Source organism: Scomber japonicus, chromosome 12, assembly GCF_027409825.1.
Source record: "Scomber japonicus isolate fScoJap1 chromosome 12, fScoJap1.pri, whole genome shotgun sequence".
Classification (NCBI taxonomy): domain Eukaryota; kingdom Metazoa; phylum Chordata; class Actinopteri; order Scombriformes; family Scombridae; genus Scomber; species Scomber japonicus.
In genome coordinates, this window is record NC_070589.1 from 27237412 (window position 1) to 27254901 (window position 17490).

The 17490-nt window shown below is 38.4% G+C and overlaps 2 protein-coding genes across 2 annotated transcripts; both read left to right on the forward strand.

Annotated features, from left to right (window-relative positions):
• Window positions 1-2422: 2422 nt before the first annotated feature.
• Window positions 2423-5793, forward strand: best4 (bestrophin 4; the record flags this gene model as incomplete). The annotated part of the gene is made up of 9 exons (XM_053330799.1): window positions 2423-2574; window positions 3250-3350; window positions 3435-3668; window positions 4052-4206; window positions 4381-4458; window positions 4936-5088; window positions 5172-5252; window positions 5337-5491; window positions 5598-5793. Coding segments are annotated over exons 1-9 (1305 nt in total), but the record flags the coding sequence as incomplete, so codon positions are not given.
• Window positions 5794-6667: 874 nt separating this feature from the next.
• hectd3 (HECT domain containing 3) lies at window positions 6668-16448 on the forward strand. The gene is made up of 20 exons (XM_053329744.1): window positions 6668-6733; window positions 7076-7533; window positions 8975-9228; window positions 9660-9795; window positions 10040-10161; window positions 10400-10513; window positions 10716-10798; window positions 10921-11086; window positions 11316-11397; window positions 11958-12140; window positions 12249-12301; window positions 12396-12564; window positions 13349-13462; window positions 13555-13644; window positions 14017-14223; window positions 14345-14474; window positions 15143-15217; window positions 15804-15885; window positions 16031-16102; window positions 16219-16448. Exons 2-20 carry the CDS (start codon window positions 7177-7179, stop codon window positions 16301-16303), a joined length of 2574 nt encoding a protein of 857 aa, XP_053185719.1. The 5' UTR covers window positions 6668-6733; window positions 7076-7176; the 3' UTR covers window positions 16304-16448.
• Window positions 16449-17490: the final 1042 nt, after the last annotated feature.

Sequence of the window (17490 nt, forward strand, 5' to 3'; positions counted from 1 at the left end):
CAAGAATAGGAGCAGAAATCAGAATAAACGTGCATTACATACAACAAAATTAAAACCAGCCAGGCCCACTACCAAACAAACAAGAGAGTCAGAAAAATATATGTAGTGTATTGCTGACCCTGATCCTCACTTTAGTAGATGAGGAGCAGTGTAATTTGACCTAATTGCACATACATGTCCGACGGTGTCTTTTTGTTTTCTGTCAATAGAGGAGCCTTTGGGTGTCTGTTTGTAAGATAAATACAGAGGCAGACAGATGAGGCCTTAAAGGGCTGAGGCTGCGATTCATGCTGCACGACACAAGAGCGTCATCTAGTGACAGCAACAGAAACTACAATTTAACACCCTGAATACTTTATTGTGATGAATGCATAAATCTATTGGCAGTAAATGCAGTAGTAGTTGGATTTAAAACCAGACTGAGGTTCATCAGTCTGCTGCAGTTGTAGGAGTGACACAGACAGAGAAAAGGGGAAGTTCATAATAAGCTCTGACAGAGGATAGATAGCCTCATAAATATCATGTCAGGGGAGAGCAAACACAGTCAGAGGGTAAAACACGACTGGAAAATAGAGTCTGATTTACAGTGAGGTGCTGTAACGATGTGAACCGCAAACATGTGACTCAAGCACTGCAGCCAATGACAAAAGCAGAGAGACATGGGTGGGATGGGCCATCTGACAGGTCTGCATCACACTATAAAGATGTTTGTACTGGTGTTATCACATGCACTAATGACCAGGACTGTAAATAACGCCGAAACACCAAAAAGTCTGTGCTGTGCAATCAATCTGTGTGTCTTTTATTTGATTTTCTATGGCGAGGCATCTGATTCACCTAGATAACAAGACCAAAGTTCTTATTTGACTTTTGTTGCATCTGTAAAGGACATGTTAACAGACTTATAATATATAATATCAAAATATTCTTTCTACACTCTTTATATAACTTTATTTAACCAGGAAACTTGATTAAAATCTCATCCTGGCCAAGATAGCAGCACTATATAGAAAATAAAACATAGAGGTTTCGAAAAACACAGACTTAAACTTAAAGGGAACAATTAATTATTTAATTCACAAAGTATATAAGAGCAAACAGATGAAATAATACTGATAAACAGTGTAGATAGAGGGGTTTTTTAATGATTAGACATCATCACAATACATCCCTTATTCCAATACACAGCTTAAAAACACTGACAGCAAGATCAGCTTCCCTCCTATTGGATTCAAAAGTTTGTGAAAAAATTAGTTTTATATTTGAAATAATTGTGTTCACATCAGAAGCCTGAAACACCAAATCCAGATAAAAGCCAAAAGTCACTGATCACAAACTAGAGATCCAAATTAAATTAAATGTCAGTTTTGAACATGTATATCTATCTGTGTAACCAGCTGTAGTTGCATCAGATCAATCAATTTTTGTACTCAGTGTCATTTCGGGGTGTATAGCAAGCATATTATTATCATCAAGACTCAGCTGAGGCCAAAGCAGTTAGTTGATTAATCAATTAGACAACCAAGGGAAGAGGATTTGTCTAATTTGACAGTAAATTGAGTATTTTTAAGCAAGTAATTTAAAGATTGTTTTGGCTTTAGGAAATTGTGCTGGTATTTCTCTCTCTCTCTCTCTCTCTCTCTCTCTCTCTCTCTCTCTCTCTCTCTCTCTCTCTCTCTCTCTCTCTCTCGCTGTCTGTCTCTCTCTTTACCTTTATATATACCAGGCAGTTTATTGAGAAAAAGCGCACACATATCAGTTCACTGGCATCATAAACACAGGAAGCCATGAAGACATAAACATATAAAAACAAGACAATCAGAAATTAAAGTGCTGGTATTATACACACAATTTGGACAAAAAGGAAGGATAAGAGGATAAAGATAAGAAAAATAATCTCCAAACTGTGTGGAGAAGCAAGAAGCATGTCTATAGAGTCTCGTCAGCTCTATGAAGATACACAAACTGTCTCGTCAACTAATGACTAATCGATATAAGGACATTTAGAAGAAAACTGATCACCCAAAAAAAGTCTTTAATACTTTCAAACACACAATAGGTGTTACCATGCACTCAAGTTATAAGAGTAGTAGAAAACCACTTTGACATCTCGTTCCCAGGTAATAAATCTAAGATGATGAATGATGATGATGATGAATTGTGACAGCGCAACAGAGAGGTTTAAATTGAGACCAGGAGGAAGAATTTTTCTTCCCAGGACAGTTTGATTCAGCACAGGTCCAGCTGATTCACCCGCACAGGTAAGACACATCTTTAGAGATTTTTTTAATGAGGATTGGATGTAATAAAATCTATGTATCATCCTTAATGTATCACACATTTCTAAGTAGAATGAGTTCAGATTTATTTTTTGATCATTTTCAGGAGTTTTCTGCTCTTACAACATCACATAAACCCAGACATGACCGTTTCCTACACACTTGAGGTGGCCAATGCGAAGTTTGGTGGCTTCTCCAAACTTTTGTTCAGGTGGAAGGGAAGCATCTACCGGCTGCTGTACAAAGAGTTCCTGGTGTTCTGTGGGCTGTATCTGTTTTTCAGTGTGATTTACAGGTAAATAAACTAAACAAAAAGTTCATCTTTTAAAGGACAGGTTCTGAATTTTTCAAGTCTGTCTTAAATCAACAGTCAGGAGCCTAAATGAACATTGAAATCATTCCTCCTAATCTCTTGATGATGCATTTACAATGTAAGTGATTAGGGACAAAATCCATAGTCTTACTTCTGTACAAGCATGTATTTAAAAGTTGATGAGAAGCTAATATTAAGCTTCAGTCGTCCAAATGAGTCAAATCAATCTAAAATCTTTCAACGTTACAATCTTTTTACTGCCAAAGTCTCTCTTTTTGTTACTATACTTCCACCACAGCTCAAAGGGGAAGCACAAAGTAAATGGGGCAGATATCCACTTGATACAACTTACTCAGACTCTTTAAGCTTCACATCAACTTTTAAATGCATTTTTGCACTAAATGACTGTGTGGACTCACTGAGGATTTTGGCCCCATAACTTACATTGAAAAAACATTTAAAAGGCATCTTTTAATTGTCAATATGAACCAGAGGAATGATTAAAGCAGAAAATCTTCTTCCTGTGTTCAAATGGGCACTTGACTGTTGTTTAGGATAGACATGAAAAACTGTGAACCTGTCCATTAATTTTTCTATTTGCCTCTGTATGGCTGAGTGTTTATAGCTTTCAGTGGAAAACTTTTATTGGCTGCACAGGTTCATGCTCACAACAAAGCAGCAGGATCTGTTTGAGCGCATTGCCCTTTACTGTGATCATTTCACCAACAGCAGCTTCATCCCAGTTCTGTTTGTGCTGGGTAAGCCTGACTGAATCTATATTTTTACTAACAAGCTAAATCTAGAGATGAGTCACCATGATAAGCATTTTTATTGTACTACAGGTTTCTATGTGACCCTGGCCTTTAATCGATGGTGGGGTCAGTACACCAGCTTCCCACTACCTGACAATCTGATGATGGTGGTGTCTGGGAACGTTCATGGGGCAGACGAGAGGGGTCGACTGCTACGACGCACTCTCATGAGATACGCAAACTTATCTTCAGTGCTTATTCTTCGCTCTATAAGCACAAGAGTTCACAAGCGATTTCCAACTATGGAGCACATTGTGGAGGCTGGTAAGTACAACAGTACAATTCAGTACATTTAGTTTAGTGCTGCATTTAAGTTACTTCATACATCTCAGATAAAATTATTTGGAGTTGCAGAGATTAGAGATAGAGACAATCTGTAAGTCTATTGATAATCAATTAATAGTTATAGTCATTTTAAATGTCATAATTGCATTTATTTGCCTGTTAATACTTTAAATTAAGAATAGGTTTGAATTCTGGGTTTCAGCAGTTATTTTATAAATAAGATAAATATCTGAAATTTTCTCAAGTAAAAGATTTAAAATGTCTTCCTCCATTTGCTAAGAAGTGGGCACTTAGTTTCTGCACATTATCTCATCTGACTTTATAAAACTCCTTGGATGTCAAACTGTATCGTCTCTGTGCAGGATTCATGACTTCAAATGAGCTGAAAAACTTTGAGTCGCTGTACTCTGACTTCAACAAGTACTGGATGCCTTTGACTTGGTTTGCAAATCTGGCGTCCATAGCGAGAGAGGAGGGTCGAGTGAGAGATGACATAGCTTTGAGACTCCTCATGGATGTGAGTGATTTGGGTTTTTTTTCAGCTGACATAAAAAACATAAAAATAATTTTTATATATTACAGGTTGGGAAAGATGAAGGTGAAAATTCATTCTCAATTCCTTATTTGTATTATATAATCCTTAATCTGTGTGCACATTCTGTATAACTGTATTTAAGCTATATTATTGCAGGAGCTTAACAACTACAGAGGAAAGTGCAGCCTCCTCTTCCACTATGACTGGATAAGCATCCCACTGGTCTACACTCAGGTAGGATCAGCTTTCAAACTTCCCAAAGAACTGCACAAAACTTTTAATTTATGATCAACAAATTTGAGCACAGTGTTAGTTCAGGCAAGCCACAAAGTCAAGCTCACCTCACAAATCCAACTACATGGCTCAGGTGATTCTATGCATCCAATTGGCAATCTCATATCCCATATTTTAAGCTGCTTCAGACTGCCTACCCTTGCACGCCAATACCCCAGCTCCCCCTTACCTGCTGTGTTTTATTTAAATAATGGCATTGCTTTGTTCTCATTGTTGCCTGCTCTGTTCTGTACCTGGGGTCTTTGTCACCACTCCCCCTGCACCAAATAAAACTGTTGCAAATGTCAATAAAAGTTTTCTTTTTGACTAAAGCATATTTTGACTTCATCTTTATGTTCTCTATCCTTACTTTGAGCTTAAACTTAAATCATATTTTGCCACATTTAGAGAAAATAAATGCAAACTTTATGTGCACAGGTTGTTACTTTAGCAGTTTATTCGTTTTTTGCCTTCTGTGTGATTGGTCGACAATTCCTGAACCCTGAGAAAGGATACAAGGGTCACAATCTGGACATGTACGTCCCAGTTTTCACTCTGCTGCAGTTCTTCTTCTACACTGGCTGGCTCAAGGTAAGATCTGGTGAAGTTTTCACTGGTATAAAGTGGTTTTGAGCTTGTCATGAAAAACTGACCTATATGTTTCCACTCTGCAGGTGGGGGAGCTGATTATCAATCCTTTTGGTGAGGATGATGATGATTTTGAGACCAACCAGCTGATTGATCGAAACATTCAGGTTGTCCTCAACAAGGCATCAATCCAACAAAACCATTCTGCCAAAATATGGGTATATCATTCTTATAGTTTCACTCTTCTGTAGGTTTCAATGCTGGCAGTGGATGATATGTACCAGAACCTAGCTCCAATTGTGAAGGACAAGCACTGGTCACAGAGACATTTCTCCATTCCTTATACTGTGTCGACAGCAGCGGATGCTCTCAGACCAGCTTTCAAAGGGTCCACCTTCGACATGAGGTATTTTACCTTTCATCATGTTTTAGTGCCCTCTTCTGCTGCTACACAAGAGCACAATCCAGTAAAATTACAGTACTTGACCTTAACATTTCTGCCACTTTTGCAGGATGAGCATTGAGGATCTTGAGATTCACCAGCCTGCAGACACTTCTTCAAGGACACAGTATTTCCCTCTTAGGGCCTCTCTAGGCGATGGGCTCGACAGCCTTCTGCAAAGGGGTAAAGCTGTTCTGCGTGGTGGGAGTCTCCCTTCTCTGCTAGACAACTCATGGCACCCAAATGAGGATGAAGATGAAGATGATTCTCCTGAGGGGGACACCAATCATAAAGAACAAGAAAAGGTGATCATTAACGTTTCAGTGGAACCCAACTAGTAGAAAATATACTTCTTCATGGTACCTGTAATGCAACCACTGTATTGTTTTGAGCTGAGAAATGTAAACTTCATGATTTTACACAACTGAATTTATTTGTGAATAAAATGTGACGATGGAAGAAATCGTTTTTTGTTGTGGGAGTTTCTGGAGAAGGTGAACACAGCAGCTTTTGGGAGAAGCTTTTAGATTCTATCAAAACAGAGAAGTTACAGCAGAGAGGGAACTGGATAGAAGTAGGGGATTCCTGCAATACCGGAGGCTGCAGTTTCAGGTTCATATTTCTAGGAACCTTTTAGTTTTACTAACTTGAATTGTGTGTATGTGTGTGTGTGTGTGTGTGTGTGTGTGTGTGTGTGTGTGTGTGTGTGTGTGTGTGTGTGTGTGTGTGTGAAATAAAACATAAAAACATATAAAAGAAAACTGTATCTTGTGTCTTCCCTCTCTCTCTCTTTATTTTACCTGATAATGAGTTAATTATGACAATTACACATTACAACATGTACATCTTAGCAACCAAGTTGAATTGCGACCAGATTGTGACACTGAAAGTAGTTTTTGGGTGAAATAAACCTTTAAAACTAACCCTTAGACAGAAAGTAATGCTTTGCGTGGAATTAACCTTTAAAAACGCAAGGGCCCAGGAACATAGTATTGGTTCCTATCATTGAATCAGTGTAGTTTTAACATAAATCCACTAGATGGCGATAATTCAACAAGTTGGATGCAAACCACCACTAAAGACGAAGAAAGCAGAAAACTACGGAAAGCCGAAGAGATCAAAACTCTCATTCTGCGCTTCCGCGTTGTGAGAAATCTCCAGCGTTAGTGAAGTGTAACAAACCAAAACTACTTGTCGGCGGAAAAGGTAATAAACTATTCCTGTTTGTGAGCATTAATTTGATTGTTTACCTCCCTAAAGGTCTTACCAATGTTATAATAGTTGTGTTGTTAACGTAGTGGCCGTAAACGCCTCAGGATGCATTAAAATGACTAATACTTAGCTGCTAAATGTTAGCTCTCTCTCTCTCTTATCGATGAGAAGTCGCTTTTATCTCTCTCTCTCTCTGGTTTATCTTTACCCTTTAGACTGCTTACACACCAGAGGAAGGGAGGCAGGACAGGAAATTAATGGTTGCACAGGATCTGGTTGTTTATTGAGGGGTCCGTTAATCCAGAAAAGTCCTTTTTGTTATGTGTTGTTTGACAGGAAAACAAAAGCAGAGGAGTGGGGAGAGGGCGATGGTGTAATGTCAGCTGACTGTCACCTCCACCACTTATATCATCATCACCATCATCCTCACTTTCATCATGTCTCTGGGCGACAACCCTCACTTGCTACTGGGCAGGATCCGGTTCCTGAACAGGTGCATTGAGTGTTTCAAGAGGAGTGAGGCTGTCCCTGAGTGTCTCTGCTATGTCCCCAAAGAGGTGTGCTATAAAATCTGCAAGGATTCATCCTCCAGCTCTTCTGCCTCCTCTGGGGCTTCTGCAGGAGGAGGCTCCACTGTAGGAAAGACCGTAGTGTCGGTGTATGACAGTCCACACCAGATCCCACACAGCAAGAAGTCATGCAAGTACAACATTGAACCAAAGAAAGGGACTTGTATCCGGACCACAGGGGAGGAGTACTGTAACAGCCAGGGCCTCTGGGTCAAAATCAATAAGGTAAGGATGGATACAGTCATTTTAATGCTCAGTGCTCTCAGTCTGCTTTAAATGATGATTATATACAGTACAGTGCAAATCTGACCCCACTGGATAACTTTGCAAAGTATGAAAATGAAAGTAATTCTAGTTTTTCTGCTGCTTCGGAGGGTTTTTTCTACCCTAAACAGATAATGATGAATACATATTGTGGTTTTACTTAAGTTATTATGCATATATTGAACCTTAGGCCTCTGGGTCAAAATCAATAAGATAAGGATAGATACAGTCATCTTAATGCTTATTGCTCTCAGCCTACTTTAAATGGTGATTATATACAGAACTGTGTGAATCTGGCCCACTAGATGACTTTGCAAAGTATGAAAATTATGTAAAAGGTCCAGAGTTTTTTTTCCCTCAGGAAAAACATGAATACATATTGTGGTCATATTTAAATAATTCATATATTGAACATTGTGCAAAATATGAGAGATACTGTTGTTCAAATTGCTCATTTTTCTTAAGACGTCTCAGGCTGTTCATCTGTTTTGTAGATATATGGTATTTATAGGAAAGTTATAATACATATGTATTATTAATAGGTTATTATGTGATGGTTTTACTGGTCTGGCCAGCTTGAGATCAATTTGGGCTGTATGTGAACTAAAATGAGTTTGACACCCTGCTCTACTGTGAATGGTGGTTGTGTGCAGTACTGTGACAAAGTTTTAGGCTCTTTATATATTTACATCCGTGTCCATTATGTAGTATCACCAGGGAGGCGTCTGATCAGTGCAAAATTACTTTATGCAGCATGACAACTAGAGATGTGTTGCATGCTGTATTTCAAAGATTAGATAATCCTTTTTTAGTCCCACAGTGGGGAAATTTACATTTACATTTACTTTTACAATTTACATACAATTTACATTTCAGCAACAAGTGGAAAGTGAAAAATAAAAAGAGAATCAATAGAAAGAATAAAGAATTTAATATTGGTGTTTCCTAATAAAGTGTTTCCTAATAAAGTATTTTTTTATTGTTTAGGAAGTTTTTCCTCATTCAAGTCAAGGGTCAATGTTGTATTGCTGTACAGACTGTAAAGCCCTGCAAGCAACCATATTCATTATCGAGGACACTGTGCTCTAACTTATTATATTCTGTGTGTGTGTAAGCTTAAATCAACTGTCTTAAACTTTAAATGGCTGTTTTTGATGTTATTTCTTATACAGAGTCTAAAAAAGCTGCAATATACTGCACACACTGCTGTTCAGTGACTTAACTGTAATTCAGATTTACCTTAAAATGATTAAGATCAATTAGTATTGGAGAATATACTTAAGAATATCCGTTCATAATGAGGTTTTCCATGCTTTAATAGATAAAATTATTACAACATATATATTATATTGCACATTTTAGTAAGGTGAGATAAAACACGATAATTCACGTCTGTGTGCAGGAGCAGCTGGAGGAGCACCGTGTGGGCCAGGAGTTGGAGGAAGGCTGGATCCTGGTGTGTAAGCACACAGAGGGAGGCGACAGGCTGGTGCCGGTGGAGTCACCAGAGACTGTGAACAGGCAGCAGCAGCTCTTCGGCTACGACCACAAACCTTGCAACAGGTGGGAGCAGGTGGTGGACGTGCAGAACGCGCTGTACATCGGGTCCAAACCCAAAGTAGCTGAGTGTGATGAAGCTGCTGTCCAGAAGCTACGGTGAGCCTGCTGGTTTGATGTCAAAAAAATACTTTTTGGGATGTATTTTTTTTACAGCAGAAGATTGTTGTTTTTATTTTATTATCATCATTATAATTATATTTTATTTTGTTTTATTATTTTTTCTTATTTTATTTTATGATGTTATTTTATTTATTTGTTTTTTTTAAATTTTTTACAGCAGAGGATTGTTGTTCTTATTTTTTTTAAATTCATTTTTATTATTTTATTCAATCTTATTTATTTGTTTTGTTATTATTTTACAGCAGAAGGTTGTTGTTTTTATTTTATTTATTTTTTAAATTTTTATTAACTTTTTATTTTTCTTATTAAATTGTTTCTTATTTTATTTAAAATTATTTTATTGTATTTATTTATTTTTACAGCAGAAGATTGTTGCACGCTAAATAAATCTCTCTCAAAATCTAAAGGTATGTTCCTTCCACCTGGACGTACGAATGCGACGAGGACCTGGTGCACTACTTCTATGACCATATAGGGAAAGAGGATGAGAATTTGGGAAGTGTGAAGCAGTGTGTTACCAGCATTGATGTTTCTTCGTGTTCGGTGAGTAACATCCAGAACTTTATTTTCACTTTCACTTTCATTTTTAAGTGTTATATGTGCTCTTTGTCTGATCTAACAATGTCTACATATCTATTAGAGTAAAGATGTCAGTATTTAGTTAGTTTACTCTCTCACCTTGAAGATATTACAGATACACGTACAGTAATCTGTCTTTAAGGCGGCTATAACTTATCTTGCACTCCTCTGTGTATCTTACACAATACACGTTGCTATTTGCTGACAGGAGGATCCCAGCGGAGGGGCGAGCTGTTTGACGGATGGAGACACAGAAACTTATTGGGAGAGCGACGGCATGCAGGGACAGCACTGGATCCGCCTGCACATGAAGAGAGGCACTGTGGTCAAGTAAGAAGCTTCACAAGAATATCTGCTGATTGATAGATAGATTGATTGATTTCAGGAAATGAATGAGAGCAGCAGTGTAAACCTTATTAAATTGTTAAATTGTGAAAGAGAGTGTTTCTTAATTATCTGCATGGGGTTTTGTTGTGTGTGTGTGTGTGTGTGTGAGTGTGTAATGTAATGTGTATTAAATGTATAAATGCTCTTATTGCTTTTTAATGTGTCTCTCTTCGCTCTCTAGTAAGCTGATACTGACAGTGGACTCAACAGACGACAACTACATGCCCAAGAGAGTCACTGTGTTTGGAGGAGAAGGAGACAACCTGAAGAAGCTGAGTGATGTCACCATCGATGAGTGAGCTTTTTCCTAAATGTTTTGTGCAATAAAGTTCATGATAATGAGTTTCAGATGACAGTTTAGACTCCTCATGAATGAATAAAATGTCGGGGCTGTTTTCAGTTTCACTTGTAATTGTGAAGCATATCTGACTTTACTCAGCCAACAACAGGAGTTTATTTTAGACTGATGACATTTGTCTGCTCTGTTTTGTCTGCAGCAACCTGATTGGTGAAGTATGTGTGCTGGAAGATATGACGTCTCACCTGCCTGTCATTGAGATCCGAATTGAGGAATGTAGAGGTAAGAGGTTCTTAAGATGTTTCTATATTTATTCACCCAGATAAGTTTCCTTGTCTGCTCATGCGTCTGCTGTGATATTTTAGATCTAAAACAGCATTTTTCTCTCTCCTTTGTTTCCACAGATGAAGGGATAGACGTCCGGATCCGAGGATTGAAGATCAAGTCGTCATGTGAAAGAGACCTCGGTCTGAACGCCGATGTTTTCCAGTCCTCAAACTTGGTGCGCTACCCTCGTCTTCAGGGCACCCTGCCTGACGTCCTGTACCGCAGAGCACTGGTCATCCAGAGGTACACCAACGCACATCATACTGCCACAGATCTTACAGTCACATAACAGCGAGATTAATACTTTCTATTATTGTATTCTTCAAATCAAGCAGCCATGTTTATAACAACCAAACATATTACAGACATAACAAGTCTTAGGCAATGCTCAAATAGTCCAAAATACTGTACTAGAAACCATAATTCTTCAGAGTTTGTGATGGTTATTTTTTTTCTGTCTCGCTCCCGGCAGGTTCATCTGTCTGCTGGACAGTGTGCTCCCACACTTGGTGCCTGCCTGGGACTACAGCCTGGGAACCTTCAACCAGATCAAAGTGAGTCACCAGAAGCTTTTAGAAAATACGGTGTGGTGATAATCCACAATCAGCTGTTATTTAAAGCGACTTTAGATTTATTATAAAGGTATAAAAAGGAATTTGAGTTTGAAATTACCAGAAATGTTCAATAAAGCCTTTATGTTAAACTTTTAAAAACAAATAATGAAATGTTTCCTCTGCTAATCTGTTTAAATTTGACAATTTTATGTTTTTGAGATTTTGTTTTAAATGTATTATTATTATTATTATTATTATTATTATTATTATTATTGTTATTATTAGTCTGGCCAACAACAATGAGTAAAAACACAAAAAATATACTGTATGTCTCAAAAATACATCACAATATCAGAGTGAAACACTGCAGTTTAAATCATGAATTTAGTCTCAAATACATCTAAATAAACTATTGCAGCCTGAAGGCAATTTCAGATTATTTAAAACAATCTGAGCGTGATATAATATTAAGGAGACCGATCTGAAGCAGCAGTGATTTAACTTCCTCAAGAAGAAATCCATTTATCTCATTCACTTGTGTGATCTTTGGTGCCCTCTAGAGCATAAAACAGTTCCTGCTGCTATCCAAGCGACGCTCGGCCCTCATCACTCAGTGCCTGAAGGACTCGGAGACCAGTAAGCCAAACTTCATGCCTCGCCTCTACATCAACAGACGCCTGGCGATGGAGCACAGAGACAACCCCTCTCTGGACTCCACCTGCAAGAACGCTGTGCTCAATCAGGTAATGACACCTGCTGACTGACGTAAAGTAAGAGGCATGAGATGTTTGTTAATTTGATTTGTGGGTGATGTCACTTTAATCTTTTGATTTTTATTTCTCCCCTTGCAGGTGTATGAAGGTCTAAAGCCCTCTGACAAATTTGAGAAGACTTTGGATTACAGGTATGATGCATTTCTTTAATATATCTGTCACTTAAAGCATTAGAGAATCTAGAGAAGCTCAACCTCTCACATTTCTCCTCTTGGTGTCTGTCAGGTGGCCCGCTCGCTACGACCAGTGGTGGGAGTGTAAATTCATTGCAGAGGGAATTATCGACCAGGGCGGTGGATTCAGGGACAGCCTGGCGGACATGTCTGAGGAGCTTTGCCCCAGCTCAGCCGAGTGTCACATGCCGCTGCCGTTCTTCTCCCGAACGTCCAACCAGGTATCTACTCGCCTGCTGAAAATGCTTTATTTATATGTTTATATGATAGGGACAAAGCTCATTTTCATCCGTTGTCCCTAGCCAGTTCTTAAGAGGGCAACCTGGAATAGGATAATAATAAAAAAATTATTGAAACATATATGACTGGGTACATGTCCATGGATGGCACATGCAAGCAAGCTAGTGCCCAGACCAGCACAATGCATGACTCATCAGCCAGACAGTACGGCACAGCTATGGTAACACATCACAGATCAAGCAAGCAAACAAACAACAACAACAATAAAACAAACCAAAAAAAAGAAAGTTATTACTATTATTATTACAAATGCAGAATTCATCCATAGTGAAAAGTCTACATATGTACATACAGCTTGGGAAAGTGCAGTACCAGGAACTGGGGAGTGTGACTTCATGTGACCACAAATTTGGTTTGCCTTAAGCCATGTTTCAAGTTTATATTTAAAAGTTGGATAGTTGTCAATGGGTAAACATAACCAGTAATCGGTGGCTCTGACTGAAAAGACAGTTTGTCCCAGCTTGCTGTCTGTATTGCACAACAGCCCCCTCTGGTGGTTGTTCTAGTTAACCTACTGCTACTTTCTTCCTGCATTATGAACTGAAGGTCTTCTCCTTAGATTAACACTATCTCAGGGAATGTGTTTGCCTAAAACAGTTGTTGGTAAGGGGCAGGATGGTCATCTTATATTACTGTTGAAACTTTTTTCTTTACTGGTTTCGAGTGGTTGTCTTTTTCTTTTAAACTGTCTCTCTGGTTTCTTAGGGTGCCTTAGAGGCCAGGGATTACTACGTCCCCAACCCATCCTGTAAAGAGTTCCACAAGTACGAGTGGATCGGTCAGCTCATGGGTGCTGCTCTCAGAGGGAAAGATTTCCTGGTGAGTTATTCTTACTTTCCACCTACTGTAGGCAGTTTGCATCACCGTGAAGTGAGAATAAATGACTTGAGCTTCTTGGCTTCATGCTGCAGGTCTTGGCTCTGCCCGGGCTAGTGTGGAAGCAGCTGACTGGGGAGTCGGTCAGCTGGGGCAAAGACTTCCCTGCTGTAGACTCTGTGCTGGTGAGGACATACAATCATATACATTACAACAATAATACAATACAATAAAGGCACTAATTTTCTCTATTTGTGTTGTTTTTGCAGCTGTTAGCCATGCAAACAATTCTCTTCTCTCGCCTAGCATTAGATTTGATGCATCATTCATGACATGATTTGTTGAAGACAGGGTTCAGAAGTGATTGTCATGTTTTATAGCAATCTATAAAACATTGTTGTGTCAGCAGACTAGATTATATATAATTTTCATGACTCTGAATTAATATTTCTGTATTAAAGTGGAAATGTTGTAAAAAAAAGTAAAGTCTCCTTCTATCTGACATTTTTCCTACTGCACGTGTCATTGCATTAAGATGAATGTGGATGTGTTGTCAGGTAAACTTGCTCGATGCCATGGAGAATATGGATCAGGAGACGTTTGAGTTCAGGTTTGGCGAGGAGCTGGTGTACACCACCCTGCTGAGCGATGGACAGATGGTGGACCTCATCCCTGGCGGCAGTAATGTGGCCGTCCGCTACGAGGACCGCAAGGAGTTCATCCGCCTGGTGCAGAAGGCTCGGCTAGAGGAGGGCAAACAACAGGTGAGGCTTCAATATTCTTACACCATTTTTCTTTTTTATCACCTTTACATTCATCTTTACAGTCATCTTAACGTTTTTTCTGTTTCCCTCTGTGCTTTAATCCGTTCGTTGTCTGTTACAGATTGCAGCCATACAAGCAGGACTGCTGAAGGTTGTTCCTCAGGCGGTGCTAGACCTGCTCACCTGGCAGGAAGTGGAAAAGAAAGTTTGTGGAGACCCTGAGATCACTGTGGAAGCCCTGAAACGACTCAGTGAGTGTCAAGCGTTGAGTTTTAGCTTTGACAATAAGCACACACACAGTATATCCTGTGTAGTATATCCAGTAGCTGAAGAGATGATATTACGTTGCCATAATGTACACAAAATACCACCAGCAGTGGATAAATTAAACAGGTCTGAATGCTTGACCCCTACAGTGAGGGCATCTGGTGTCTCTGTTAGGCTGTGGGAGGCATATTGGTGGCATGGTTTACATCCACTTGTCCCCTTAGAGGGAAGAGTCTCTGCAAATCTATGATCTATGATCATCTGATGAGAGTGGTCTCTTACAGGATAACAATGCCCCCATCCATAGAGCACAAATGATCACTGAATGGTTCAATGAGTATGAAAACAATGTGAATCATATGTTATGGCCTTCACAGTCACAAAGATCTCAACCCAATTGAACACCTATGGAAGATTTTGGAACAACATGTTAGATAGTGCTCTCCACCGGCCTTATATAAAGATTAGGAATAAATACAGCAAGAAAAACCTCTTTCACTGTTCATATGAAACCCTCACTGCTGTTTTAAGACACACTTGAAAAACGGTGAACCTATTCTAACCTTTAGAAACCACTGAGGTATAAGTCTGCTACTGAGGTAAAACCCCAGTACAAATTCAACATGATTAATCGCTTCAATCTCTCCACCAGCTCGCTATGAGGACCTGGAACAAAGTGATGTTAGAGTTCAGTACCTGTGGGAAGCACTGACCAACTTCACCAATGGTCAGTTAACGCAACATTTTACAGCTCATGTCCACTTTGGTGAAATGTCTTTTACAACATGTACCATAAACTATATGTACTGTATCCGTCTAACTGTCTTGCTGTGTCTGTTGAGTCTAGGGCTGGGTATCGGTGCTTGATGCCTTTATGGTATTGACCGAAATAAATCAATACCAAGTAGTATCGAAACATCTCCCATCAAACGATACCTGCACTTGATCCTTTTTGCACACAGTAATAAAAAAATATGACTATTTGTATGGACTTGCTCACAGCCAATCAACCCAAGCGTTCTTCAATTAATAATTAGTCATAATTTGAAGACTTTAAAAATGCATTTGTTGAAATTGAAATAATCTTGATGTGGAGGAGTGGTTTAATGCTTTTATTCACATGATGGGTATTGAATGAAGTCCTCAATTGCTATCAGTATAACTTTAAGGATACTGGTATTGTATTTTTTCTTAAACGATATCGAGGCCTAGTTGAGACTCAATCAACTCCTCTGCTTTTATGAAATGTGATATAAACCAATATTCGTGATACGTTCTTGGTGACAAAGACTGTTTCTAATTTCTGATTTCAGAGGACCGCAGCAGATTTTTGAGGTTTGTAACCGGCAGAAGTCGTCTTCCTGCACCTATCTACGTCTTTCCTGACAAACAAGGGTGAGTGCGAGTGCATGCACTAAAAAAAATGATTACAGAAAAATGACTGTTTGCTGTTCATAGTGAAATATCTGACTTAGAAGACATACAACAGAACATAATGCTGTTCATTTCATTATTTTAAAATGTTGTCTGTTCCCTGTAGCTTTGAAACAACAGATGCACTTCCACAGTCCTCCACATGCTCCAGCACTCTTTATTTACCCAACTACCCAAGGTATATTATAGTTCTATGTATGTGCATGTGCAGAATCATACGTGAATTTATTTGTCAGACAATAACTTATTTTCTTAAATATCTCTTCCTTCACTCTTGTTTTTTCTGTCCCGCAGTGCAAAGGTGTGTGAAGAGAAGTTGCGTTATGCTGCATACAACTGTGTGGCCATCGATACAGACATGAGCCCCTGGGAAGAGTGATCTCTCTGCTGCTTGACTGAATGACCTTTGCACATTTTACAAATCACCTCTAAATGGAGAAAGACATATTGCCAAGTTCATCACCATATCTACATAAATGCCAATTAATCACAGCTGTATATAATAAAGAACTATATGTCAATGACCTCCAGTGTTTGTTGAATGAATCATTGAACAAAGTTGCGACAGGATTGTTGACATCATTGGGACATGACATTGTGGGACGATGTTTGTCATTCAGCAAAGTTTCTTAAGTTTCTTTACAAAACAAACAAGAAGTATTATGAGGCAAAAAAATGCATTTTTGAGACGCACTGAGTTCAACATTCAGCGTATTAAAGCAGCTTTTTGATAAAGATAAATACAAAGCACAATCTTACAAGATTTAAAAGTGATTCAAACAGGAATGTTAATTATGCCATCATGTTAACAAAGAACAGATAATTGATACTTTTACATCTACTCTAATTTTTACCTTTTTTACTTTAACACTAGTCCTACAACTTACCTTTATACTTCATATACGTCATTTACCATTTCAGAAAACACTTAAAGTGTACTTACCTTGATGACTTGAATACTTTAATGTACTTTTAGATCCACCCCAATACTTACCTCAGAATACATCCTAATACTACTCCCTATTTTACTTCTGATGATGTGTCTTATGATTAAAATATATGATTGTACATGTGACAATTCTTACTCAAATTCACCCCCTAGTGGTGGAAACCCAGGCAGCAAAAGCATCAACATTGCACGAAAGACAAAATTATAAACCCTTCAGTGTATAAATCATATTACTTAGTTCTGGCTCAGCTCAGACAGTAAAATAGGAATTGGTATTAACTTTTTCTTTTCTCAATAAACTGAATTTTCCTTTTTTTTTTTTTTTTAAATATGGCATTATATTATAATACTACAACTTCAGCACTGCTACACCATCTGTGTTAAACTGCAATGGCGAGAAGATAATCTCAAGATACCAGGTAAGAATCTTTCGGCAGGCAATGCTTTAAGATCATTTTTCATTTGAGCCAAACTAATTTTTCTTGTTTCTACATCTTTTGTCTAAAGCTTGGACAAAAGCTATTGTGAATACTTTTCGAGATAACTGATTTATTTCAATAAACAAACCACAATAGTAGCCTGATATTCTAGTTGGGTGTTGTGATATATCAATATTG